This window comes from Camellia sinensis, chromosome 2, assembly GCF_055761805.1.
Source record: "Camellia sinensis isolate YWXY chromosome 2, ASM5576180v1, whole genome shotgun sequence".
Lineage (NCBI taxonomy): Eukaryota > Viridiplantae > Streptophyta > Magnoliopsida > Ericales > Theaceae > Camellia > Camellia sinensis.
In genome coordinates, this window is record NC_138962.1 from 47,569,098 (window position 1) to 47,596,193 (window position 27,096).

Here is a 27,096-nt window from a genome sequence, read left to right on the forward strand (position 1 = left end):
TTTTTTTTAAAAAAATTAATTTTATTTTTTAATTACCAATTAACTTCTTTGTTTTTCAATACGATAATTATATTTTACACTCTAATTGATTGAAGATGATTGAATTGTATTTTGTGATTTGATTGGACGTAATTTATTTTTTAATATGGTGATAGTATTGTTAATCTATGTTTTTATTAATAAAAAAAAGGCTCACATAAATTACGCACTATTGATGATGATAATTAGATTTTTAACTCATTGTATTTTTTTTATATAAAAAAAAAAAACAAACGGTTGTTCTTTTTGAACTGTTAATTAGCTTAATTTCTGATTGGGTTTTTAACTCACTATGCTTTATGAATTCATTGCTTTTTTCTTTTCTTTTCTTTTTTTTTAATTAGCTTAATTTGTGATTGTGTTTTTTTAATACTCCATTTTGATCACACGGTGATTTTATTTTTTTTAATGATTGTGTTTTTCTACACTCCATTTAATCTATGCTTTTTGCAGGGGGAGATTGTATTTATGTTTTTTGAATACAATCACATGGTGAATCTATTTTTAATTTATGTTTTTTGAAAAAAAAAATAGATTGTATTTATTAAGTTCACATAAAAAAACCCACTATTAATGATGATTAGATTGTATTTTGTGATTGTAATTGTATTGTATTCACTATGTTTACATAAAGTATCCACTATTGATGATGATGATTAGATTATATTTTGTAATTGAATTTTTTAATTCACTGTATTTTTTGAAAAAAAAATTTTGTTGCACTTTTTAACTATCAATTAACTTAATTCAAGATTGGATTTTTAACTCACGACATTTTTTGAAAAACAAATAATTATATTTTTCAATTACCAATTCACTTCGTTGCTTTGTTTGAGTTGTGACAATTTCTATGTTTTTTGATGATTAGATTATATGTTGTCTTGCAAAAAATTGTAATTGAGTCTTTAAAAAATTGTAAAAATTATTAGACATTGGTCAATTTCTTCATCAAGATGTTCCATTAATAGATACGTTATTTTTATTAAATAATACTTATCTAGATTACATATTTACATAGTTTATTACTAATAGAAAAAATTGAAACTGTCAAAATAATAAATATGTCAATGTTAAATTATGAAGATGTAATTGGCTTGGTTCTTAGTGTAACTGAATGTCAAGGTATTGCAAATCGTGATAATTACAAAAGAGATATTCTACTACTTGATACTGATTATGATACCATAATATATTTTTGCGTCTTTACCAAATTTGAAATACTCTACAAATGATTTAACTTTTTTTTTTTTAATTGCAAAAACAGTTTCACATTAGTAAGACTTACTTTATGGGGCGCGTTTGCAACAACTGATAGCATGCAACTATATCATACTCTAGAAAATGATAATATTTTATTTGCCACTGGATTAACGGTTAAAGATTATTATGGTAAGATTATTTTTCATTTACTTTTATAATATATAGATGCATAGACAAATATTGATATTGATAAATTATCTTTTCTCAACTTCTAGGTCCATGTCTTGTTACATGCAAATACAGCAAGTTATATACTAATTATTCATTTCGTTATACAAATCATATTCAAGTGTGGTATATTATGATTGTATAATATTAACCAATTACATATGACAATATAACTCTCACAATTATATATATATATATATATATATATATATATATATATATATATTGATGTCTATCTAGGCTTGCTATGAATCCTATATCACAAAAGTTGGTATCTTGGAATTGAAAAAATGGATTCTCAATTTCATGGTCATTGGTAATATCAAATGCCAAAAAATTCAAATACGTGATTTTACACCTATACCTAAGGTAAGAATTGTTATCATCCCAAGTAATAAAAGTTAAACGATCTGTATATATATTCGTTTATAGAGAGATATTAATTTATGTTTTTTCAAATATTTTGTAGGTTTCATATTTTTGAATAATTGGATACATCGAAAAAATTGATGTTGACAACTTTTGGATCTGTTTGTGCAAAAGTTACTATCAAAAAGTTGAATATCATTATGGTCACGTTGTTTGTCGTCACTGCATGCATTATGATATTGATATTATAACGAGGCAATTTTCTTTAGGTAAATAATTGTTAAGAAGTGTTTTAATTTTTTATTAAATACAATATTTTCTTTCAACAAGTTTTTATTTTTTATTTTTTATTAGATACAATGTTAATATTGTGGTCAAAGACAATACTGGTTCAATAAATCTCATTGTTCAATCAAGTGCATAGCACAGGTGATATGCTAGTTATATTATATATATATATATATATATATATTATTAATTATATCGGGTCGAGTTTGAATCGGGAGAGGCCCCCGTCCCACCCCCGTTGCGGATGACTAAAATATAATCTACCCTGTCCCATATATGTGTCGAGTCAAGTAAAATCCGTCCCATTCAGACAGGTATGGACATGTCTCTGCAAATCGGACTAAAATAGTCATCTCTAGTTGAGAGCCCTCCATCCAAAAAATTATGTTCCTTTGTCACAATTCACTTATAATCATTTAATTATGTGTCAAGATTCTAATATCTCAATTTTTTTACATAAATCAATGACTATGAATGAATTAAGATAGAAGAAACCTAATACTAACAATCCTTTTGGATTGTGTGATTTTAGAAAGAAAAAAAAAACAATTTATCTTAGTCCTAATCACTTGTTTAGATTACTATATATGAGAGAAATAATGAAAATTGATTTGTCTTATAGCCCACTTTTTTAATCCCTCCATAATTAGAGATATTGGAAGAGAAAAGAAATAAGATATGTGCCTCTATTTACACACCACATTTGTCACGACTCAAACTCGCCCCTAGAGGTTTAGCGTCGTAGCCGGCCAATAATCCTTGAATTATCAAAGGCCTCTTAACAGAATAACATATAATTAGGGGTTGGGGAAACAATATATAAACATACATAGTCCATTGAGCTGTGTTGACATATATGAGATAGAGAATTATAAACTTTATACACATATATGTGACATCAAATACAACAGTCTTCGTCACATTCATTACCGATATAGCCAAAAGGGACTTAGCCTAATATACAGATAGCAAAAAACTTGTTCTATACCCAAGGGAAGAAAAGGTTTTATACACAAGCCATTTAAACTTGACTCGTTCACAAAAGGGAACCTCCTCGGGAGGCACGATAGTTGGATGACAAAATAGAATCCTAGGCCTTCAACTCTGGGCCTAGTCATGTGCCTGATCACCTACATACATAATATAAATAGTGAGAATGAGTCTAGTGAATAATAACAGAGTAAAGAATTTGATGAATGATGTCCATTTTAGATTCAGAAAATCAAAATTTCAGATTCATATACATATTCTTGTTCTTATTCAAGTCATATACGGAAGTCAGAGTTCATGCTTAATCATACGTGGTACATCCATTAGCGCTAACGGAACAAATACAAAACAGATACAGAACAGATGGTGGTTATGAGTAACCAGTTCCATAAAAGAACCTCTGGATCCGGGTAACAGGTAACAAATATGCTAAGCTCCATGATGGAGCCTCCGGTACGGGTAATAGAGTGAAGACATAATAAGTTCCACAATGGAACCTCCGATACCGAGTAACAGCTAACAGATATCACATGATACTAAGGATACCACGAATACAATGTCATAAATTAGACAATCATTCAGTGTACAGAACATAGCATTTCAACAAATAGATCTTATTTTTTCTTATAGAAAGTAAATAAAGTTGAACATAGCTTTACTAAGTTATTACTCAAAGTTGGCTCTGGATGCAGACAGACAGAGCAGGCAAATCAAACGGTTTATGGCGTATGACCTACATCAATACATAACAGATACATATACTGAAACACACGCTTGGATTGTATATAACTTGTTTCATTTTGTTCTTAGTGTGTTTCTAGCCTTTATTTTCATTATTGTGTCTTAATCTAGGTCTAAGAATGCCTAGGATGTAATGAGGATGCAAAAATGCATTCGAAAACACTTAGTTAGAAATGCTGGAAACAGGGGTCTCGCTTGAGTGGGCATGCAATATGCGAGTGGTTACTCGAGTGTACATTCTTTCGCTCGAGCGATTTGCAAACTTTGCAAAAGTGCTGTTTATATGATTTTTCCATTCGACGCTCGCTCGAGAGTGAGACTCATGCCCTTGCTCGAGCGCAACTTTTGTCGCTCAAGCGGCCTGCAAAACACGCAAACTTCTAGGAGCATGTATTTCACGTTCGAGCAAACTTTTGGTCGCTCGAGCGGAAGTGCAAAAATAAAGGTAGTCGCTCGAGCGTAGAATTTGTCGCTCGAGCTTGGAAGCAGAATTTTGGAATTTTTAGAATTGCTTCCAAGTTTCAAACTCAACCCCAAAGTTGTAAATTATGGTTTCTTGGGCAAAAAACTTAAGGAAACTCTTATAAACTTGCAAGACACCATGAAGTAAGAATCATTACTCAAAATCAAGGCCCAATAATATGCAATTGTACAAAATCAAGCTTAAAATGTGAAAACATAACATGAACGTGATATGCATGAAATGATTTGAGCTCCAAGTTTCCGAATCAAGATCAAATGAGATATTTAGGTCTAAAACATGTTGAATTCTTTTAACAAAACCAAGATACTAACATGCATGTGAGAATTCTTTTGAAAATAACTTCAATTATGATCAAATGAACATGCATGCATGATTTGCTCTTCTCTTCTAGTTCATTAGCTTAATTCATGCATTGATTCACTTAATTATCTTAGTTCCTTACTTAAGTGAGTCTAACATAAAGCTTAAGAGTTGATTCCTTACCTAGGGTCCACAATCCCTTAAATTCTAGTGATCTCTTGCTTAATCTAACCAATTTCTTTCAATTCTTCTAGTAGTTGCTAGCTTGTCTTCAATTCTCTTCAAGGTTGGCTCTAATCTCCTATTCTCTCTCTTACGGTTGGTATCAACAAAATGATGAAGAAAGATGAGTTGAGATACATATAGAAGCCTTATATAGGCTTGGATAGTGGACTAATTAATTAGGCTTACCACTAATCAAATGAGCATTAATTATTCTAATTATTTCATTCTGAATCAAACTTCGATTGAACTTACCGTAAAATTATAAAAATTCTAATTAACACGTAAATCAAGTCAATTTCTAAATCGGATACCAATAAGGCCTTCAATTGGCAGCCAAAACGAAAACATAAACAGATCTTTCTACGCTAAATAGATATAAACACAAATAAGACAACATGTGATACAAAACTTCTCCTAAATTTCTTATTAGGCATAATTAAGAATGGATTAACGCTAATCATGAGTCAGAGTTGTTACAACATTTAGTCTCAAGGTACACCACTACTTAGTTCACACTTTTAATAATTTCAAAAAAAATAATTTTTCTCAACACACACGACAACATTTCATTTTTGCCATTAGCCCCACACCACTCACTTAGTGCACACCTCAAATTAAAAAAAAAAACCCTAACTGTTAGACACTTACCACCGGCGACAACAACCATCACTGACAACCACCATCAACGCCAACCATAGCCACCGCCGTCAACTCTTCATTCCGTCTTTGCAACTGTCACTGCTTACTTCCCAGTCCCGTAAGTCGCCTCCATTCCCAGAGACTCGCCACCTCACAGATCGCCACCACTGTCTTCAACCCCTCTCTCCTCCCTTGCGTTTGCCGTTACCTCATTCTCAGCCCCGTCATCGCCTTCTTTCGTAGATCACCTTCACCACTGTCAACCCCTCTTCTCACTCGTGCTCCGCCGTTGTCCACTTCCTAACCCAGTCTCGCCTCCCTTCCGTCACTAGCCCCGCAACCCACCACCTTGCAGATAGCGAGAATACAGATCGCGAAAAAGAAAGAGAGAGATCGCTGGCGAGGGTTTGTGGTGATGGTGATTCACCAGAGTTGGAGAGAGGCGACGAGGCAGCGGCGGCGAAATGGCGGCGGCTGCAACAATGGTGGCTAGGGTTAGGATTTGAATGTTGTGTATTCAACTAAGGTGTGTATTGATATTCTTTTGTAGTCATTTTGGTCATTTTAGATAAAGTTATTATTATAATAAAAAAAATAACAAATTAATAGTGTGTCTTGAGAAAAAATGTGATACGTAAATAGAGGCACCCAAATAAGATGATTACTAATTTCATATTATACCAAAATTGCCCATCTAGGCACTAAAAAAACTAAAACATAAAAGGTTATATTGGTAACATAACTTATAAGAGTTTTTTGTTTTTGTTTCTTTTGTACAATCTATCCAAACAAGAGGCTTTATTTTCTTTTCTTTTTTTCTCCTAACTTAATAAATCATTTTTTTTTTTTATAAATTTTCTCTCGTAAATATTCAAAGATAATGTAATATACGTTCGTTGACTCATGCTTTTTAAATTAATTTGTAGTATTGCTCAAGAACTTTCCTCCTCATTTTCTCTCTCACTTTCTCCTCAAGAACTTTCCTCCTCATTTTCTCCCTCTTGTGGACAAGAAAACGGAGTATATAAAAGTATAGTTCAAGTGCATGACAACATGCATGAGCATGGATTTAACCTACCAAAACACATACATACAAGAAGAAAATGTCAAGAAGCATCCAACCCAAATAGAGTGCATTTTACTTTTTTAATTCTTTTGAGTATTAGGTTGGGCAATCACACACTTTTTTTTTCTTTTTTTTAAGTTAGCGTGTGAAAAGTCACCTTCACATCATTTTCCTTTAACTGAAAAAATTAAAATATTCAATTCTCGACCTCTTTTCATTGAGAAATTTTCCTACTTATTAGGAATCGGTCATAGGTGATTGAGGTATGATTGAAATGTGTATATTGAATGCTTTGAATCTTCTAGAAAATCATTAAGCAAATATAGTAATCATAAATTATTGTGGGCCTTTTTTTAGTACGATGGCATGTCTTGATTATTAATCTTGTCTAGCTTAAAGCTAATTAGAGAGAAGAGGGTGTTCTCACCACAACCACTAAACACTACTTCAAAAAGCTAGCTTTTGAACTTATTTTAAATAGAGAAAAAAAAACAAAACAAGCTAAAATTTTTTGATGGAAGATCATAATTTTTTTAAATGCGTATGCTTCGGTATGAAATTTCATATTTTGACTTGAATAAGTTGTAAATATACATTTTATCAAAAAGACCAAATATGAGATGTTTTGACTTTGTAAATTCAAGATATTAAGAATTTTCCTCCTCTTCTTTCCTTGCGTCATGTTCGAAGTAGCAATTGTGTAAAAAAGAACTAGTTATAATTTGTTGCAATTTATGAAGACTATTTATAATTTCTTCTTTTCTTTACTTTTTTTTTTTTTTCATTTTGAAAATTTGTGTTGGTGTGTTTGGAAAAAAATTTGCATACAACTTATGAGGCAAAAACAAGTCAAATAAGTTTTTTTTTTATTAAAAAAGAAATTAATTATTGGAAAGCTATAAAAGGAATACTATAAACTTTATTTTCTGATTATCAATTTCAGCTTCCAAAAATTTGCATTAACAAGTACTCTACATAAGCATGACAACTTGTGTTCTAAGACCATCTCCAACGCTGAACCAAACCCAGCATCAGATTTAAATTTTGATGAAAAACCCACTTTTTCACGCTCCAACGGTTGCACCAAAGTCATACCAAAATGAGAATTTAGCAAACAAGACATCAAACTGAGATCAAGACACAGATTTTACCAAATCACTGTTACTGACCGTTGAAAATGCTACACCGGTCGACCAACCGGTTGCCCGGCCGGTTGACCAACCGGTCAACCAGTAAAAGATTCAAACAGTTCAGAAAAAATAGTTCAAACCGTTAAAAAAAAAAAAAAAAAAAATTTTTTTGCCTAACCGGTCAACCGGCCGGTTGACCGGCCGGTCGACCACCCCGGTTGTCCCGAAAAAAGTTCAGAAAGTTCAAAAAAAGTTCAGACAATTCGCAAAAAAAAAAAAAAAAAAAAAATTTTTGGCCTAACCGGTCAACCGGCCGGTCGACCACCCGGTTGTCCCGGGATAGATTTGGTGAAGGTGAACCGTTGGAGCCTGAAGTATCAAATTCAGGAAATGGCCATTTTTGAACTCAGAATTGGTGAAATTTTTGATTCACGGTTGGAGATGCTCTAAAGAGTCACATACTTTAGATCCCTTGAATGAATTTGATGCGTGTATGAAAAGTGAAACTGATTCGGGAGTTGTTTGGGGTGTCCTAAATAAGTGCACTTTTTATCTTTTTGGATTAAAAAATTAAGGTTGAAAATATGGATGTTTGGGTTAACTTTTTGACTTTTTATGGAAAAATGTGTAATAAAAAATTATAAAAATTGATTTATAGGGAAAAATTCGAATTAGGAGTTGTGCAGCCGCAATTGTTGATTTTTGGTGAATAGTGTTAACTTTTTAATTTTTTGAGTAACTTTTTGACTTTTTTACAAGTTCCCAAACTTGGCCTCAAAGTAGTTTTAGGTCTTTAATTATTATTATTATTTTTTTTTTTTTTTTGGGTAAGTATTTTAATTTTTGACCTATAAACTTTGTTTGAAAAACTAAAAAGAAAGTGATTTGACTTATAATTTTAAATTTAAGATATTGTTGATGAACTTTCCTCTTTTTCCCTCCAGTCTTCTTAGAAATAGCAATTGTGGAAAAAGAAACTAATTATATAAGAATTATAACTTGTGTTTTAAAGAGTATGACAACTTTAAAAACCTTTGAACGAATTTGGTGCATGAATGAAACATGAACTTGATTCAAAGTATCCTTAGGTCTTCAAAACACGAGGTGTGCCATGACCTTCAGCTTCGGCCACCTGTGATCTCATGCATGCATCCAAGGTCTTAGGCCGCAAAATTTGGCCCCAAAATAGAGCTTCCAATTCATTAGTGGCATATTCAAATTTAATTAGGCTCAATTTATTTTTGTTGATTTAGGGTTAGTCTAAAGGGTTCTAAAAAATTCTATTCGGCCCAATTAAAAAAAATGCTTAATCACAAATACGGTTAGACCCAATTGAAAAAAATTAATTACAACATATTCAAGTATAGTTGACCCAAATAATATAATATATCTAATTTTTCTCTCATAAACTATCAGATTTTAGTGGAATAAATAATTTTACCCTATGTCTTTATCATATTTTAATTGAATTAAGTTTCCCTAATTTTGTTTCATTAAATTGTGTTCCACAATTTTTTTTTTTTAATCAAATAGTGAGTGATTGTGTGTTTTGTATAAAAAAATAATTATATAGTCATATTTCCTTTTCATTTATGTTTGTTTTACACTGTTGATGAAGCAAAATTATTATCCCACTCTTCAATTTAACACTGTGAAATCATTTATGTTTGCTTCATACCGCTAGAACATTTCATTATATTAATTAGATTTGTTGATTAATTAATTTGTTTTGTTGATTTGAGCTATACCTTTCGGTAACTTTCTTTTTTCTTTTCTCTTTTTTGATACTCTGGAATGAATACATTTTGATATTTATTTTGGTATCAATCGGCGGTAACGGTACCAAGCAAGGTGATTTTTATTTTTATTTTTATTTTTATGAATATAAGTTCCCTTTTTTGATTTCGCCTTAAGCCTTCAAAAACTCGGGGCCGGCCCTGGATGCATTCATGAGAGATTTAGGTCAAGTTTGGCATTTTTAAAATACAACAATGCTAAAGGGCCACAATTTTTATGGCCACAATGGCTTAAAACTGTCAAAACGACGTCATTTTGGCATGTTTTGCACCCAAAACGACGTCATTTTGGCAGTTTTGAGCCATTGTGGCCACAAAAATTGTGGCCCTCAAACATTTTCCTTTAAAATAATCCATCTTTTTATCTTTTTATCTTTTTTCCATCGCATCACCTCTCTACTTTTCTGCACATCTTTTTATAAAAAGATAAAAAATATACTTATTTTAATCATTTCAAACAACCTTTTAACCGTGTACTCTTACATTAAGAACTTTAAAAGATAGTCCTTGTCAACCTATTTCATCTGTAATTTGTATAAGCTACTACGGTGTAACTAAATGCACCTTATAAATTTCATCTAGCGTTTACCTACCAAAGTATGTAAGTTCAAAGTTGAGAAAGAAAATGTTGAGAAGCATACAGAGGGAATGCACTGCTAGGTCCCGTTTATTTTTAGAGGTCGAATAGAAGAGATTTATAGTGAAGGGATTGTTAGTGAGGGAATTAAGTAAAATTATGTTTGTTTTGATGATAGTTGTTAGTATATGAATTGTTAAATTATTTTTATATAAAATAATAAAACAAATAAAAAAATATAAAAAATTAAACATTAATATTTATAAAATAATTCCCAATATATAACAATAAAAAAAATAAAAATATTTCTAATCCCCTCACTATTTTTCTAATATCATCTCCCAACCTCCATCTCAATACCCTCCACAAACTTCATCTATATCACCTGCACCATCCTAATCCCCTCCCCAACTCTACAAACAAACACAACATTAAATAACACCTTCACCATTCTAATCCCCTTCCATCTACTTAACTCAAAACAAACGACCCTTTGTTTTTTTAATTATGAGGTTTGGCTCCAAACTCACTTTCTTTTTTCAAATGTGTGTATGTGTGTGCCCATTCAATTTAAAGACGGGGATGCATCTCAGCTGATTCACAACTAATTTTATACTAAAAAATTAAAATTGTCATTCTTTAGATATAGACTAAATTTGGAGTTTTTGATCTCTTTCAATTGGGACAGTTTTCTATACTAAACCCATATTAGAACCGAACCATAGGTGATCTGGATACGCTTGAAATGTTTATTGAGTGATTCTTTTAGAAAATTGATCAAAAAATAAAATATTATTAATTATTGTACAATGAAATTCATTGTAATGGAAATGTCCTTTGGGACAGGAGAGATTTGGGACAGAGGATCCCGTCCATCTAAATAGCAAGGGATCCTTTATTCGGATCTTTTTTATTCATTTAAAGAAGTGTTTTTGGGATGGAAGATTTGGAGCAGAAAATCCTACCTGTGAGGGAGATTTATATTCCGGCTTTGGGCCGTGGTAGAAGCCGGGCAGAGAGAGGTCCGAGCAGGTTTAGGCCGAGCTATTTGGGCTTCTCCAGAGTTGGTTTGTTCGGTCGAGGCCCAGTTCCCATGTTGGGGCCGAGCTAACTTGGGCCTGTCTAGGTTAGGTTTGCTCGGTCGAGTCCCTGCTTCCAAGTTTGGGCCAAGCTAACTTGGCCAAGGTGATTGTCGGCTAACCTAGGTTACGCAGTTTGCACATCTAGCTTGGCGGGAAGGGGCTTCTGAACACCGGCTTAATCTGTCTGGAGCTCAGTCATACCGAGAAGCTATTGAGCTTAGTTGTGATGGAGCTCGGTGAGTGGCGCTGTCGGGCTCGTTATGTAGCACAGTCATTGGAAGCCGAGGTGATGCCGCCGGGCAGCCCCATTCCCGTTAATGTTGTTTGGCGGTTTGATTAGGTGGTGTGTAGTTGGACTTGCGCTGACAGATGGGAGAGCAGCTCCACGTGTCAATAGACGAGTGGGTGCAGAGGTGAACGCAGAAAGTATATAAGCATGACTGCGCCCTCCATACCTGGCATAGAACATCATTTGGTAAGAGAACACTTAATATTCATTCAGCTATCTCTCTCTCCCTCTCTCTGAGTGTGTGCTAACTAGACCGTCAGAGGGATTTTTCGGTGACACACCGCCGGGTAGCTCACTGCCGTTGTGTTTTTAGGTTGATCGGATAGACTCGGAGCTTGGATGAAAGGAGTACGGATAGCGACGAATATCTCATCCCCGTACAATTGGCGCCGTCTGTGGGAACTTGCGGGCGGAACTTGCGCACCCGTCCATAGAACCTCCTGTCGGAATAGTACAGCAGCCTGGCAATGCGACGACGGACTTGGGCATAACAGACCAACCTGTTGGGTCCAGTGCCGCATCGCCGAGGGCGGATGAAGTGGAACCGAACAACAACAAACCTGAAACCGAACAGCCGAGCGACTGTGATCCCATCAACCTTCAAGCCTCCCAAGACCCCTCAGAGTGTTGGAAACTTTTCGTCGGTGAAATGTGGAAACTTTTTGTAGATGGAGCCTCAAATTGTCACGGTGCCGGACTGGGCATAGTTTTGATCTCACCAGATGGTCTGACCATCGAACACTCTATCACACTCGGACTCCCTACGTCAAAAAATGAGGCTGAGTACGAGGCGCTATTGGTCGGGCTAAAGAGCGCGCTTCAATTGTGCGCGTCTGAGCTAATGGTTTACAGTGACTCCCAACTTGTTGTCAACCAAGTGTCCGGGGCCTACGATGCCAAAGACGACTGAATGGCCATGTACCAAGCTCTGGTAAGAGAACATATCAAGCAATTCCAAGCAATTAGGGTCCAACAAATTGATCGTGAAGAAAACGGCCGTGCGGATGAATTAGCCAGTCTAGCTTCCATGGTCGACAGAACATCTCCCAGTCCTCTCCTGATTGAGTTCTTCCAAGGCCTAGTATCGAGGAACCCGAGCAGATAGAAGTACTCTGCATCGAGCTTGGCCCTTCTTGGATGGACCCTATTATCCTCTTCTTGAAAGAACGGACCCTTCCTTCCGATAAAAAGGAAACGCATAAAGTTCGGGTGAAGTCAAAGCGGTTTTGGCTCTCTCCATCTGGAGCTTTATACAACAAGTCATTCATCGGTCCTTACCTCAAGTGTGTACACCCAAATAGCGTGGAAGTTTTCCTGTACGAGATTCATGAAGGCATATGTGGAAGTCACATCAGGGGAAGATCTTTGGCCTACCAAGCTATCTCGCAAGGATATTGGTGGCCATGCATGCAGGCGGACGCTCAAAAATATGTTAGAAAACGTAAGAAGTGCTAGACGTTCGCCCACCAAATTCACTAGCCGGCTAGAGAACTTCTTCCCCCCGTAAGCCCTTGGCCTTTTGCAATGTGGAGGCTAGACATAGTGGGACCACTCCCAACGGCACCAGGCAACCGGAAGTTCTTCATTGCGGCTACGGATTACTTCACCAAATTGGTTGAAGCTGAGCCCTTAACGACCATCAAGGAGAAAAACATCAAACGGTTTGTTTGGCAGAATGTGGTAACGCGGTTTGGCATCCTCAAGATTGTGATCTCTGATAATGGCACCTAATTTGACGAGCGCTTATACAGAGGATTTTGTGAGGAATTGAAGATCGAATTCTACAACTCCACTTCGGCTTACCCGCAGTCCAACGGCCAAGCCGAAGCATCAAACAGGACCATTCTTGATGAGTTGAAAAAAAGACTTGAGAAAGCCAAAGGAAAATGGGCAAAGGAACTCCCAAGTGTCCTTTGGGCATATCGGACGACCCCGAGGCGATCCACCGGGAAAACTCTTTTTGCACTGGCATACGGCATGGAGGCGGTCATCTCATTGGAAATCGGCATGCCCACCATCCGCAGTGAAAATTTTGAGCCCGAGATGAACTCTGAAGCAGTCAACCTGGAATTGGACCTAGTTGATGAGTGCCGAGACAAAGCTTTGATCCACGTGGCCGCATACCAGCAAGAATTGTCCAGGAAATACAACAAAACCGTGCACCCCAGACCGTTTAAAGTGGGCGACTGGGTTTTAAGGAAGGTCATGGGCAACACACTGGTGTCGGGCGAAGGCAAGCTAGGCGCAAACGGGAAAGGGCCCTACAAGGTAACCGGTCTGGCGGGCAAAGGGGCATACCACTTAGAAGGTTTGGAAAACAAAAGCGTACCCCGGCCATGGAATGAGGTCAACCTCAAACTGTACTATTTTTAGTATTTATCATTCTTATGTAATTTTTTGAAGGATTTGTTCTCCCTACACTTCTGAATGTAATACTCTTTTGTCAATGTAATAGAAGTGAATTATCTTTGCTGAAGCAGTTTGTTGTTTTCGAAATTATGTGGTGTCTGCGGGGCCTATTCTTGTGTTTTAGCCGAGATGATTTACCCCAGCTAACAGAGTTGGTGATATGCCCAACTCAAGGGCTCCGGCCGAGATGATTTACCCCGACTGGAAAAGTTGGTGATCGCCCTAGTGTGTTGTAGCCGAGATAGTTTACCCCGGCTAAAACATTTGATGATTTGCCCAACTCAAAGGAATTGTTTATGTTTAGGAACTTTCTTGTATTTAAAATAATGTGGTGCACGGTTAAAAGGGTTGATGATTTGCTCAACTCCGAAGTTTCAGTCGAGATGATTTATTCCGACTAAATGAGTCGATGATTTGCTTAACTCCAAAGTTTCAGCCGAGATGTTTTATTTTGGCTAAAAAGGTTGATGATTTGCTCAACTCTAAGGTTTTGGCCGAGATGATTTTCCCCAGCTGCAAGAGTTGGTGATTTGCCCAACTCAAGTGTATTAGCCGAGATGATTTACCCCGGCTGCAAGAGTTGGTGATTTGCCCAACTCAAGTGTATTAGCCGAGATGATTTACACCGGCTATAGGAGTTGATGATTTGCCTAACTCCAGGCCTCTAGCTGAGATGACTCTTAGCACGGCTAGGGAGTTTATCCCGGCTACATGCTTGAATAACTGTTTACGTAGCACTAACAAGGCTGTATGCATAACCGATATAATCTTCTCGGCTCTATGAAGACTATAGCAGATAATGCAAAAGTAAGTGCAAAATAACAACTTTTCATTGATGGAAAATTGGACACATACGGTGGGGCTTGTAGCCCAGTTACAAAACTTCAGACTAAAATTGAAAGAGACAAGCCTAAACTAAACTAGAGGGGAGAGATCGGAAAACTCGTCACTGGTTCCTTCTGTCGTGACCACTAGGTCAACAACAGGAGCCTTCTCTTTCTCGCCGAGCTCCGATTGGCTACCCTCTTCCTCGGTTTCTTTGTCTGCCTCCTCTTGCAAGGCGTTGAAGACTTCATTGGCATAAGGAATTAGGTAGACCGGCAAGAAGGTTGGGGGAGGAGAAGCAAATACCTCGGTCTCCGATCCTTGGCCGAGCTTTTCGCAAGCGGCCTTCCAACCGGATTTGAAATAAATGTCCTTAGTGGCTTCAACCTACTTGGTATAGTTATCTTCGGCCTCCTGGAAACTAAGATTGTTGGCCTCTTCCACGGCAGCCTTCCTCCCTTCTTTTTCGGCCGCGAGTTGGGCTTTTAGTTCGTCCCTTTCTTGCTTGGCCCGGCCAAGTTGGCCGAGGAGTCTCGCATTGTCAACATTGGCCATTTCAAGTGAAGCCTTCGACCTCCCTAGCTTGGTCTCAAGGTTCTTGGCCTGGTTATTGGCATCAGTTACCTTCTACCGAAGCCTGTGAATCCTTTTCATGACCAGATACTGCTCTTAGATAGCTTGTAAGAGGATGTGCAAGAGATCAAATAAGAAGAGTAGCCGTGGAAACACATGACAAATTTAAATAGATGTGAAGAACTCTTACCCTGGTCATGGATTTAACCAAGGATTTGACAAGCCGGGTGTCGGGAACATGCTCACTGCCGGCCACATCACTCGATAATAGTAATGCGTTTGTCAAGTCAAAAGCCAGAAGGTGTTCTTTATCGCTTTTGACAGAGGCGCTAGCTAGGATCTCTTTTCCCCGGTGCTTCAGCTACGGGTGCCATGGTGGACATGGTTCAGATCCCTCTGCAGGTTGTTCGGTGCTCAACTCGGCCACGAGCTCGGCGGATGGGTCAGCAGACCAAGGCCTTTTGCCTGCTCGGCGGCCTTCCTTGCCGGCCTGCGCCGAAATGGTCGATGCCAAGGCGATAACGGTCTTGGATGACTGTCCGGCTGTGGAGGTACAAGAGGGGAACCTGGGCAGCTCAACAGATGTGGCGATGATGAGGTTCTTGATGCGGCTCTGCTTGGCCATCTCTTCTTCTTCGGTCAGCCGGATAAAGAGCACGTCCGGTAGTGTTGGATTAGGTGGTGAGGATGGCGCCCGTAGAAAGTCGATGACTCTACTTCTACAGGGAGCCGAGTAGCGGTAGCTTAGTACGTAGCCGAGAAGTTCGTGGCAGTCTCGGTGGCTATACCTCAGCGCGGCTCTGATGGCAGCCTCGTGAGGATTATAGTAGTTTGCTTGCAAGGCTTCAATAGCTGCAGAGTGGGAAAAAAGAAAAGACATTAGTATAGAACAATGATGGAAAATGGGTTGACCGAGCAGTGAGCACGGCTTACATGTCGAACCGAAGTTCTTGCTGATGTACCAGCCGGGCACGTCGGCTATCTCATAATTATCAGACACCCAGAAAAAGTCATCGTCGTGCATATCTTTATCTGGGGTACCGGTTATAATCTTCTCCTTGCCCGGTCTGATCTTTAAATAATAATTAAGCCCATCGCCTGTATGGCCCAGGGTGTATTGGCGCGGAATCTCGGCTAGCCCAAGGTTCAAACTAAGCCGGTTATTTAGCTCGGCCACGCCGTTTATTATTCTGAATGTGTTGGTGGAGACTTGTGTTGGCGCTAGCTCGGTACGCCTCAGGAACTCACATATTAAAGGCTGAACTGGGAAACGTAAACCTCCATCTATTATGGACAGCACGGTGAAGGGGCATTCGTCCAGTCTACCCCACGGGGTTGTGTCCTCGGCGCAGAGCTCGAGATGCACGTCTGCGGGGACGCCATATTCTTCCCTGAACGCGGCAAGGGCGACCGGCGTGTCAACGAGGAAGTAGCGCCCCATGTGAAGTCGGCTGGTTTTAGCACGGCGGTGTTGGTTTGGCAAATTTTTGTTTGATGGTTGCTCGGCTGTTGAGAGCCTCAGTGTTTGTTCTGGTCCACTAGGACTCTGCAGTAAGAGTAAGTGTAAGTGTAAGTGGGAGCACGGTCGCGCAAAACGAGCTCGACTTTAGCTCGGTAATGGAGTGCCAGACCATCTCGGTCACAAGGGTAAACCCAGAAGCTCGGCCGCTCAAGCGGACCAAATATTAGCCCGGTCGAGTGGTCAAGTATTCTGTTACCTCGGTTCCTACAGGAGCTTTTGCAAACTCGCAACTTACTCGGTTTTGATGTTTTTTGGGATCAAAAGAATACCTAGAGCCCGGTCCGCCCCAAATCCTTGCGTGTTCATCACGGAAGTTGAAGAACAGTTGAGAGATAAGGGGCCAAAGGTGGTTTTTGGGGTGCTACATCCTAAAACCTACTGCTATTGTGCCCTACAATGTAAGTTTCAAATGAAAAACAATGGAGAGATTCGGACTTACCAGTTTTAGGGGCAAAAGTCGAATCTTCAAGCACGAAGACAATCCAGAGCAAGAATGGTGTTTGGAAGAGAGAATGCACTGCAGCGTTTGGGACACCTCGAATGGAAGAGAAACAGTAAGGAGGAAAGAGGAAAGGGAAAACGACGAGCTTATAGAAAGAAAAGAAGTGCCAAAATTTGAAAAAATGAAAAAGCGGCGAGGTTGGCTGCTTGAGGCCAATGAGCGGAGGACGCGTGTTCCTAATGACAGCGACGTCAGTACTAAAGAGACAGGATGGTGAGTTGAGGCGTCGACCAAGCAATTCAAGAAACTGAGCATAAGGATTAGCTCGGTCAATGTCTTGTGGGTTTAAGTCGGGCGGAGGATCGACCCCGGTCAGATCATGTAATCCCAGTCACGCTTGCGCAGACGGAATTAAGGGGTAATTGTGAGGGAGATTTATATTCCAGCTTTGGGCCGTGGTAGAAGCCGGGCAAAGAGAGGTCCGAGCAAGTTTAGGTCGAGCTATCTGGGCTTCTCCAGAGTTGGTTTGTTCGGTCAAGGCCCAGTTCCCATGTTGGGGCCGAGCTAACTTGGGCCTGTCCAGGTTAGGTTTGCTCGGTCGAGTCCCTGCTTCCAAGTTTGGGCCGAGCTAACTTGGCCGAGGTGATTGTCGGCCAACCCGGGTTACGTGGTTTGCACATCTAGCTCGGCGGGAAGGGGCTTCTGAACACCAGCTTAATCTACCTGGAGCTGAGTCGTACCGGGAAACTATTGAGCTCGGTTGTGATGGAGCTCAGCGAGTGGCGCTGCCAGGCTCGTTATGTAGCACGGTCATTGGAAGCCGAGGTGATGCCGGCGGGCTGCCCCATTCCCGCTAATGTTGTTTGGCGGTTTGATTAGGTGGTGTGTAGCTGGACTTGCGCTGACAGATGGGAGAGCAGCTCCACGTATCAATGGACGAGTGGGTGCAGAGATGAACGCAGAAAGTATATAAGCATGACTGTGCCCCCCATACCTGGCATGGAACATCATTTGGTGAGAGAACACTTAACATTCATTCAGCTCTCTCTCTCTCTCTCCCTCTCTCTGAGTGTGTGCTAATTAGACCGTCGGATGGGTTTTCTGGCGACACACCACCGAGTAGCTCACTGTCGTTGTGTTTTCAGGTTGATCGGATAGACTCGGAGCTTGGACGAAAGGAGTACGGATACCGACGAATATCTCCTCCCCGTACACTACCCATTTAGATGGCATGGATCTTTTGTCTGGATCACTTTCTTTATGCAAGAGAGCTATTTTCTAGAAACAAAGAAATTGACAAAAACATATGTGAAAATTCCCAACTTTGCTCTGCAAAACAGTAGTTGCATTTTGGGCCAATCTGAACCCAAAGCCACTTGTTCACCTCTTATCTAAAAGCCATTTTATGATGATCTTTTTTTTTTCTTTTTTCTTTTTCCTTTTTTTTTTTTTAATTTTCTGTAGAGCCTTGTGTATAGATCATTCATTAAAAAAATAATAAAAATAATAAAATAAAAAAATTCAAATTAATCTATATTCATAATCGCATAATTTTATTATATTTATCTTTACAAAATGAACCATAAAGATAATTTTTTTTTTTTTTTTAAAAAAAAAGACCTTCCATTTTTCTAGAAAAAACAAGGGAAAACAACCACACTTTTATTAGCTTCAAACTTGTTATAAAATAAAATATAGAACCCCTTATCCAAGAAAGTGAGATCAAACAAGCTTAATATTTTGGATCCATATCACATAATAATTAATCTCATAAAACCAGCTGCAAATATTACCATTGCTATGAGAGGATCGAAATCAAATGTGTTTCCTCTATTTCCTTTTGAGGTGTTCAATCTCTTGTTTCCTCTCTCTCTCTAACCATCGATCATCTTCACTAATCAAATTCCTTCCTTAAACCAACAGTGGCACCAGCTTTTTTGAGTTCTCCAGCTAGAGGTGCCTGCATTAATTCATTCATTTCAACATCGCTAATGTAAGAATTTAAAATGTATAAATCAGAATCAGTTTTATTGTAGCACACACCATACCAAAAATTAACTTTTGTCATACATTAGCATCGTTTCTCATTGTTTTTAAGTTATTATCTTTAAAAAAAGTTTATGAAAGGTATTTTTTATTTTTATTTTATTAAATTGGCATACCGTGGATGGTCGGACGAACGGAGTGCGCAAAACTATGTCCAATGCAGTCAAGTTTTCGAGATTGTAAGCCCTTTTATCCACTCTAGGATCAGTAATTACAGAACGGAGATGGTCATATCCAAAAATAGCCAAGAGATGCAGAGGAGTGTTCCCATTATAATCCTTGCCATTTATGATACTGTTAAATGAGGAATTTCTCAGTATTAAATCCACAGCTTCTTTTTTGTTGCTCTCCACAGCAATGTGAAGAGCGTTTTGTCCTGAACCATTGACCATCTCACAACAATCAGGGCATTGAGAAATCAACTCTTCCATTGTTTTTATATTGTAAAATAAATTGATAGAGAGAGAGAGCAAATGAATAAATGTGTATATATATTTGTTGTGTGTTTATACAAAGAGAGCTTAGCTCTCTATTTATAGACTGATATTGGGCATGCCATGCGAGATGCGAGGCACCGAAAGGCAAGGCTAATGCTTTAGCCGAAAGGAACAAACACAATGATAACAAAGGCGCCGAAAGCTAAAGCTATAACAATGCTATATTATATACAAAGTATAATAATATACTAACATCCCCCCGCAAACTCAAGGAGGGAAAGCATCAACCAAGTTGAGTTTGGAAACAAGATCAGTGAAGCGGCCAGGAGGATGAGCTTTAGTGAAGATATCAGCGGGTTGATCGACAGAAGCAATAGGGAGAAGATGGACAGTACCACAGGTAACATGCTGGCGAATGAAATGACAATCAATCTCAATATGTTTGGTGCGATCATGAAAAACATCATTGTGAGCAATTTGAAGAGCACTGTGATTGTCACAAAAAAGGTCAGTAGCACCAGAGGAGGGAACACCCAGATCAGTAAGAAGCCAACGAAGCCAGAGAAGTTCCTGAGTAGTATCAGCAAGAGCACGGTATTCGGCCTCAGTACTGGAACGAGCAGTAAGAGATTGTTTCTTGCTGCGCCAAGAAATAAGAGAATCACCCAAAAAAAAGCAGAACCCAGTAGTAGACCGGCAGTCAGTAGGATCTCCAGCCCAATCAGCATCGGAAAAAGCACGAAGCTGGAGAGAGGAGCGGGCGGAATAATGAAGACCATGAAACATGGTGCCTTTGAGATACCGAAGGATACGAAGTAAGGCAGCATAATGAGGGGTACGAGGAGCCGACATAAACTGGCTGACAATATGAACTGCATAGGCAATATCAGGACGAGTAACAGTGAGATAGACAAGACTGCCAACCAGCTGTCGATATAGGGTAGCATCAGAGAGAAGAGTGCCATCAAGAGGGGTAAGACGACTCTGAGGCTCGAGAGGAGTGGAGGCAGTCTTGCAATCCGTAAGACCAGCACGGGTGAGAAGATCAGAGGTATACTTAGCTTGAGAGATAAAAGAACCCGTAGAATCATGGAAGATTTCAAGACCCAAGAAATAGCTGAGAGGACCAAGGTCTTTCATCTCGAAATGGTGGCTAAGAAACTGTTTAAGGCGAAGAATACCATCAACATCATCACCGGTGATAATCATGTCATCCACATAAAGTAAAAGCAGGGTGGTCCCTTGAGCTGTTTTCCGGATAAAAAGAGCAGTATCATAAGAGCTGGAGGTGAAGCCACAGTCATGAATAGTAGAGCTGAACTTGGCAAACCAAGTGCGGGGAGCTTGTTTGAGACCGTATAAGGCACGCCGAAGTTTGCAGACTTTAGGAGGTGGATAATCAGACCCAGGGGGAGGTTGCATGTAGACTTCCTCAAGAAGAATACCATTAAGAAAAGCATTGGTGACGTCCATTTGATAAAGATCCCAGTGGCGGGAGGTAGCAACAGCAATCAAGCTGCGAACAGAGGTGAGACGAGCAACAGGAGCAAAGGTCTCTTCATAGTCAATACCATATTCTTGGTTAAAGCCTTTGGCAACAAGGCGGGCTTTGTAGCGCTCAATAGATCCATCAGAACAAGTCTTGATTTTGTATACCCATTTGCAGCCAATGGCAGACTTGCCAGGAGGAAGATCAACAATATCCCAAGTATGAGTTTTGGCTAAGGCCTGCAATTCAGTAGTCATAGCTTGCTGCCAAAGAGGATTAGAGCGAGCCTCACGATAGGAGGTCGGTTCATAAGTAGAAAAAGCAGTAGAACCAACAATAAAGTCACGAAGACGAGTAGAAGGTTGTGTTACCCGGCGTGGGCGAGCAGACGGAGGAGGAGCCAGTGGAAGAGACTCAGCAGGAGGGGAGGAGGCCGAGGAAGGAAGAGCAGGACCATCAGAGGAAGCAGGAGCATGGGACAGTCCAGCAGGCAAGGCGACCTCTAGAGAAGTTGGCGTGGGTGGAGGAGGAAGATCATCAGAAAATAGATCGGTGAAAGGATCAGTAAAAAACAGAGAGGGGGAGGGAACAGACAAACGGAAGAGAGAGAGAGAGGAAAACATTTTGTGTTCCCAAAAGACCACATGACGAGAGATACGAAGTCGTTGGGAGAGAGGATCCCAACAACGATACCCTTTATGTTCAATACCATAGCCCAAGAAGCAACAAAGGCGGGAACGAGGTTCAAGTTTGGTACGTTCATGAGGTTGGAGAAGAACAAAACAGGCAGAGCCAAAGACCCGAAGGGTGGTGTAAGGAGGACGGGTGCCGTGTAGTCGCTCATAAGGAGTGTGATTATGAATGACAGGTGTAGGGATACAATTGATAGTGTAAGCAGCAGTGAGAGCTGCCTCTCCCCAAAAATGTTCTGGACAAGAGGAAGATAGAAGAAGAGCACGAGTAGTGTCGAGAAGATGCCGATGTTTCCGTTCAGCACGGCCATTTTGTTGAGACGTACCGGGACAGGAACGATGAGGTTGAGTACCATGACTCTGAAGGAAGGAAAGAAAGTCAAAATCTTTATATTCCATGGCATTGTCGGAGCGAAAAATCTTAATAGTTTTAGAAAATTGTGTGTTAACCATTGCAGCAAAATTGTAATAAAGTTGTTTGAGCTCAGAGCGAGTTTTCATAAGGAACAACCATGTAAAACGGGAAAAATCATCAATAAAAACAACAAAGTAGCGGGCTCCGCCCATAGTGGGAGTAGGAGAGGGTCCCCAAATATCAGAATGGATGAGATCAAATGGTGCAAGAGAAACAGAGTCACTTTTATTAAACGACAAAGCAGGTTGTTTAGCAAGTTGACAGGACACACAATCTAAAGCATCAGAACTGACAGGACCTAATTGACCACTAGAAATTAAAGTTTTTAAACGACCAGCAGAAAGATGGCCTAAACGATAGTGCCAAAGCTGAAAAGGAGATAAACGAGGAGCAGTGGTAGTAGTGGTAGGAGCTGTGATCTGAGAGGAATCCGGAACATGAAGATGGATAAGTTCGTAGAGGCGTCCATGCTTACGGCCTATCCCAAGGGTTTGCCCCGTCCGAGGGTCCTGCACCAAACAACCAGTAGGAGAAAAGGTAACAGTTAGACCATGCTCACATAATTGACTAATAGAGATAAGATTTAAAGTGAGAGCAGGCATAAGATAGACATGAGATAAAGATAAGTGAGAGGTGGAAACAGAACCAACATGACTCACAGACAGAAGAGACCCATCAGCAGTATGGATAGAAGGAACATGAGGAGTAACAGAGATAGGAGTAAAAATAGTAGAGTCAAAGGTCATGTGATTACAACAAGCGGAGTCAAAGTACCAGGAAGTGTTACCTGCAGTGACAGACAAGGCAGGAGAGGAAGGAGTACCAGATTTTTGCAAAAAATGTTGAAACATGGCTTCGACATCTGTGTGAGAGAAGACTGGAGTGGAAGGATCTATAGGGACAGGAGAAGGTACATCCTCTGAGGCAGCAGCAGCAGTGCGTTGGAACCGACCATGGGAGGTGCTGCGGGAAAAATGCCCGGGGGAAGGACCATTGCGAGAAGCACGGGCGGGATTGCGGAAGCAATCTTGCTGGAGATGACCAGGACCAGTCTTGTTGCAAAACCGACAGAGGCGAACAGGACAATTAACCAGAAGATGAGTCGACGGAAGACTGCGATTTTGACAGTAGTTGCAGAAGGTTGACTTCTGTGGTGAAGGAGGGGAATGAGAACTCTTAGTCTGGGGAGTAGCAAGAACAGAGTCCACAGGGTGCGGATGGAGAGTACCAAACCGAGTTTCCTCTGACAAGAGTTCAGAAATTGCTTGCTCAAGAGTGGGTAAAGGAGTGCGATGGAGGAGAGAAGCTCGTACGGGCTCAAAACGGGAAGTAAGAGCCATGAGAAACTGAACCAAGCGATGTTGGTCACGGTAAGTGGTAAACAAGACAGCATCCTGAGTACAAGCCCATGGAGGTTCAGAAAGAGCGAGTTGATCCCAAACATAATACATTTGAGACAAGAAATCATTAATGGTCTGAGTTGGTTCTTGGCGCATACGGTGAAGGTGACTCAGAAGCTGATATTGGTGAGCAAGGCCAGTAGTCTGATAGCGTTCTTGTAAAAAATCCCAGATGTTCTTGGCGGGAGAGGAAGCAGAGTCAAGTTGGAACCGACCAAACTGAAGGCTGATAGATGTGATAGAGGTATTGCGAAACCAGGTAATGATCTGATAGTTTTTACTATCCCAATCCTCCAGACGATCGATATATTTGGCAGCGGAGTCTGTGGTGGCAGCGGATTCGGTGGTTGTGGTGGCAGCGGATTCGGTGGTTGTATGGATGGGTTTGCACACATCCCCAGTGATAATGCGCCAAAGTTTCTTTCCTTTGAGAAACCCAGACATAGCTTGTGCCCATAAGACATAGTTAGTCCCGTCAAGAACAACGGAAATAGGGTGGTTAGAGGAGTCGAGACGATCCATGAGGGCAAAAGCGTACTTTTGAGGTAGAATTTGAAAAATCCGAGGGTACCAGTGAATTCAGAAGGTCGAAATCAGTGGGAAAAGAGTGACTGGACCAAAAAATAGGAGCAGAAATTCGGTCGGCGCACGTTAGCAGAGAGTGCGCGGCGCACAATAGCAGGAGACAGCAGGCGGCGCACGAAAGCAGAGAGGTGCGCGGCGCACGTTAGCAGAAAGATGCGCGGCGCACAATAGCAGAGGACAGCAGGCGGCGCACGAAAGCAGTAGGGCTGACGTCGGCTGACGCAGAAACACGCGGCTCACGTTAGCAGAGAAGGCCGCGGCGCACAGTAGCACGGGACAGTGCAGAGGCGCGTAGAGCGCGTCGGAGAACGAAGGTGAGCGTGGCCTGAACTTCTGGCAGCGCGTGGAGGCGCGTGGAAGGTCGGACGGTGATGATTTTGGTGGCGATGGATTCGTCGTGAGGAGACGAAGAGATTGGTGTGGTTGAATAGAGAAGACAGAGAAGTTCGAGAGATGCAACAATCTGTCTAAATGTGAGGCTCTGATACCATGTAAAATAAATTGATAAAGAGAGAGAGCAAATGAATAAATGTGTATATATATTTGTTGTGTGTTTATACAAAGGGAGCTTAGCTCTCTATTTATAGACTGATATTGGGCATGCCATGCGAGATGCGAGGCACCGAAAGGCAAGGCTAATGCTTTAGCCGAAAGGAACAAACACAATGATAACAAAGGCGCCGAAAGCTAAAGCTATAACAATGCTATATTATATACAAAGTATAATAATATACTAACATATATGTCCCCGGCTGGTAGCAATGTGAAGGGCCGTCATGCCCTTACTGTTTTGCAAGTATGCCGCCATTTTATCCCAATTGAGTAATAGTTTTACCAGCGTTACGTTATTGAAGTGCGCAGCACAGTGAAGCAGTGTCCACCCCATTCTATCACCTATTTTTGTTAGTGATGACATCTTTTCCAATAATTGTAATGCAATTTCTGATAGAGAGAAAAAATAATAATTAATTAATAAGAGAGAAATAGTGGAATCAAAATCACAAATGTAACTTGCATTGATACACACCCTTTTGAAATCTATACCACAATATTACCTTATTTTGTTACAAGAGTCAAACACTCATATATATTCTTTTATAATTCTTCTTACATTTTATTTATATGACACGTTCTCAAGATATATAAATTTTCCAACAAAGTATATATCAAAGATTTGTATTAAGGAAAATGCTACACATAATCTCATTTCTTATCATCATTTCTCACTCAAGAATCCTCTGTCCCCAAATAACTCTGTCCCTTTGTCTCAAATCACTCACAACCATTGCATGTCTTGAGATTTTTACATTTTTAGATTCTCATATGATCTAATAGTTGTGAGTGATTTGGAACAGGGAGACAGGATTATTTGGAGACAGAGGATCCTTATTATCATTTCTTACTTCAAAACACAAGTGAGTGAGTCCCATATATATTTAGCCTCCATTGTTTTGTGTTTAATAGTGAGAATATAAGGTTAAAAAATGAAATTATATATAGTATTGCTCTTGTATATTAATAATGGGAAAAAACCAACCTTGGCAATCGGAAATCACGGCGGCGTGCAAGGCAGTTCTACCCATAGGGCCGCTGTGTCCGGGCGAAATACAAGTGTTGAGGATCACAACCACCATCTCCTTATCTCCTCTCTCCGCCGCCAAGTAAAGCGGGCTCTCTCCAACCCTATTACCACCATAAGAAATCCCAGGATCAGCCTCAGCCACCAACTTCACCACCTCAGCGCCACCACCACGACAATCCTTAACCGCCAGGTGTAGAGCAGTGTCCTTGTCCACATTTCGTGCACCAATCATTTGCTTCGTACCGGCACCAGCGCCATTACTGTCGTGCATTTCTGCACATTTGATGAGTAGTTTGACAATATTGGCATGGCCTTCCCTGGCTGCAATGTGGAGGGCAGTCTCGCCCTTCTTGTTAGCCATTGTGAAGAGTGAGGGGCACATTTGGAGAATTTTTTGGACGGTGTTGATATTGCCAAACTGAGTTGCGATGTGGAGGGCAGTGTTCTTGTTTGGGGTTACATGGAGGAGAAGTTGTTCCTTCTCCATGATATACACATTGTCTTCCATGGCCGCCTTGTACAGACGCTGATCCATGCCCGGATAATAATAATTAGACTGTTTCTCTCCTATTAGTTGGACACACCGTCACCCAAATACTTAGATAATTTCTAGTTTTTTTGGATTTTCTGAACTCTTCATCTTCCTAATGCTTTGGTTTTATTTTGATTGGTTTAGTAGCTAACTTGACAAAAGTGACCTTAGAGTTCAAGCAAGGAACATAAGAATGTTTCTTTTTGAAGGTAACTTGATAATTCAATTTGTTAATATTTTAGGCCTCTCTATGTATAAAACATTCCACAAAAATAAATAAATAAATAATTGATTCGATATTTGTAAATACATCACAAAGTTGACCTTGGAATACAAGGGCATAAGATATATTTTGGCCACATGATCCATGTTTCCTCTCTCGAATTCTCTCTCCATCACACAAATGATGTAGTTCTTAAGTTCCAAAGCATTCTCAAAACCCCTGAAAGTATAGTGGAAAACAACACAAGATCTGATCTCATAATTTGTGGATCAAGATCATTTCTAGCACTTTTTTCATTCAACAATTGATTCAAAAGTCTCAATTCAACAACGAGTCTTAATCACTAATTGTGATCTTTGGATTAATTACTGAATGATGGATGAAAAAAATGGTGGAAGGAATCTTCTTCCATATTTTGAAGTGGCATTCTTGGGTTTTATTTTGATTCTTGTTAGTACAATGGCATAGGAAAAATATATAC

At 39.8% G+C, this 27,096-nt stretch overlaps 1 protein-coding gene across 1 annotated transcript; it reads right to left on the minus strand.

Annotated features, from left to right (window-relative positions):
- Positions 1-18,850: 18,850 nt before the first annotated feature.
- On the minus strand, positions 18,851-26,516 carry LOC114266805 (uncharacterized). The gene is made up of 4 exons (XM_082914286.1): positions 25,816-26,516; positions 25,018-25,220; positions 19,377-19,697; positions 18,851-19,174 (listed from the first exon to the last, which is right to left on the minus strand). The coding sequence occupies exons 1-4, from the start codon at positions 26,393-26,395 to the stop codon at positions 19,109-19,111; spliced, it is 1,170 nt and encodes a 389-aa protein (XP_082770412.1). The 5' UTR covers positions 26,396-26,516; the 3' UTR covers positions 18,851-19,108.
- Between the last annotated feature and the right edge of the window lie 580 nt (positions 26,517-27,096).

What these genes read in the sequence shown, in the direction of transcription:
- LOC114266805 (XM_082914286.1), bottom strand. Translation starts at nt 26,395, where the DNA reads ATGGATCAGCGTCTGTACAAGGCGGCCATGGAAGACAATGTGTATATC. An exon ending in CGTGATTTCCGATTGCCAAG is followed by an intron (nt 25,221 to 25,815) that starts GTTGGTTTTTTC and finishes TCTCTCTATCAG; the next exon opens with AAATTGCATTACAATTATTG. An exon ending in CTACCAGCCGGGGACATATA is followed by an intron (nt 19,698 to 25,017) that starts TGTTAGTATATT and finishes TTTTACAATATA; the next exon opens with AAAACAATGGAAGAGTTGAT.